This window comes from Galeopterus variegatus, unplaced genomic scaffold (assembly GCF_000696425.1).
Source record: "Galeopterus variegatus unplaced genomic scaffold, G_variegatus-3.0.2 Scaffold1718, whole genome shotgun sequence".
Taxonomy (NCBI): Eukaryota; Metazoa; Chordata; class Mammalia; order Dermoptera; family Cynocephalidae; genus Galeopterus; species Galeopterus variegatus.
This window is the reverse complement of record NW_007727829.1, coordinates 233,646-235,464: the sequence shown is the minus strand read 5'-3', so window position 1 is coordinate 235,464 and position 1,819 is coordinate 233,646. Positions and strand designations below refer to the sequence as shown.

Below are 1,819 nucleotides of genomic sequence, written 5' to 3'. Positions count from 1 at the left end.
TACTTTTTATTTCTTTATTTTTATTTGTTTTGTTTTAGGTGTTTTTGGGTGGCTGGCTGGTACAGGGATCAAATCCTGGACCTTGGTGTTATCAGCATCCTGATCTAACCAAATGAACTAATCAGCCAGCTCTGAAGGTTTGCTTTTTAAATGTTAACTCTTTGATCCAAGAGTTTTTAACCTGGTGTCCATGGATTCAGGGGATCACTGAACCCTCTGAAACTACATGTAAAATTTTCTGTATGTATTTATTTTTTTAGGGGGATGAGATTGTACCTAAATCTCAGTGGTTTGTAACTAAGAAAGGGTTAAGAATCTCCGCTTTAATCTGTCTACAACTTATATAGATATTTAACATAAGGTGTGTACCTGAGTTCACTTTTCTTAATATGTATTTTTATTCTGCCTTTTTGCTACTTAAAGAATATATCTGACTATCATAACAACATTTATTAGGATTTGGGGAAACTTTTTAAATGAAGGAATCTCCTGCTAAACAGTTCATAAGCCATAATTCAACAGTCACAGAACAAATTTTAAAGTTTTGGCAGTACCAATGAAATAAGGAAAGCAAGACATTTATTTTTTTGTCTTAAGGATTAATCAGAAATTTTTATTTTAACATACCTAGTCAAAGTTGCGCATTAATCTGGATCATAACAATAGGAAGAGAAGGAGAACAAACACTTGATTATCTTAGTTCTTAAGGGGAAAATTTAAAAAATGTTCAAGTGTTCCACATTTTAGGAGATATAAAGTATGAATATATAACTACAACAATCTATTTATTCCTAATTAGACAGTCCATGGGAGTAAAGATTGGGCTGAAGGAGTTGGCTATTACAAATAAACAGAAGCTTCCAGGCATTTTCTCATAACAATCTATTAACCACCCTACTAAACTGCTGACTTCACCTGAGTGACAAATGTTAAAGTAGAAAAAGCTAAAAAGCAAAATAGGAGGAGTAAGGGCAGGCTGGATGCTTAAAGCCTGAGTTATTAAAAGCCAAAGAACAAATTTAGCATTTAACACACCCAGAGAACTAAATTTTTAAGAATGTATTATGGCCACCATCTTTAGAAAAAAGCGGTATGACTTACTTTACTGCCAGTGAGTTGACTGAGATGCGGTGTTAGTTCATCACCAATTACTGCATGAACAGCCACCAGGCAGAAGACACAAGCTTTCCGAACACTGCTCTCTGAATTATCATAACCCTAGGGAGAGAAAAGTCCATTGTTAGTACTCCTGGGGGATCTGAGAAAACTACCTTTTCAACAGGGACAAAAGATGTAACTTAAAGATGAGATCTCGTGTGTACAGAGAAAACTCTGTTGACCTAAGTGAACTCTTCAACCTTTTCATGTCCTTCTCTCCTTTCCCTGTTGCACCCCCACTCTACTGTTAGAGCTCTTTATCAGGTTCTTTCTTACTCAACCTGGAAGACTGCATGCTACATATTGAATTGTGTCCCATAAAGTCCCATGTACTACAGAACTCCTAGTATGGTAACTGAAAGGTGAAGTCTTGAAGAGGTGATTAGATTGTGAGGACCATGCCCTAGTGAATGGATTAATACATTGACGGTTTAATGGTGGCCATGGGTGTGGTTCTGATGGCTGTAAAAGGAGAGTGAGTAAGAAGCATGCTTTCTCTCTCTTTTCTGCCATTCTTGCCACATGTTACCCTGCATCTCTGTGGAGGGTCACCACCCACCAACAAGGCCCTCACCAGATGTGTTCCCTGGACTTTGGACCTCCCAGCCTCTGAAACTGTAAGCAATAAATATTGTTTCTTTACAAATTACCCAGTTTCAGG

The 1,819-nt window shown here is 37.3% G+C and overlaps 1 protein-coding gene across 8 annotated transcripts in view; it reads right to left on the bottom strand.

The window, feature by feature from the left end:
- Positions 1-1,819, bottom strand: part of CLASP2 (cytoplasmic linker associated protein 2) — a 192,309-nt gene that overhangs the window by 2,219 nt on the left and 188,271 nt on the right. For all 8 annotated transcript variants that reach the window (XM_008578557.1, XM_008578556.1, XM_008578559.1 and 5 more), the window contains one exon: positions 1,102-1,218. In XM_008578557.1, the coding sequence (XP_008576779.1) occupies positions 1,102-1,218 (117 nt within the window). The remainder of the gene's footprint in view (positions 1-1,101; positions 1,219-1,819) is intronic.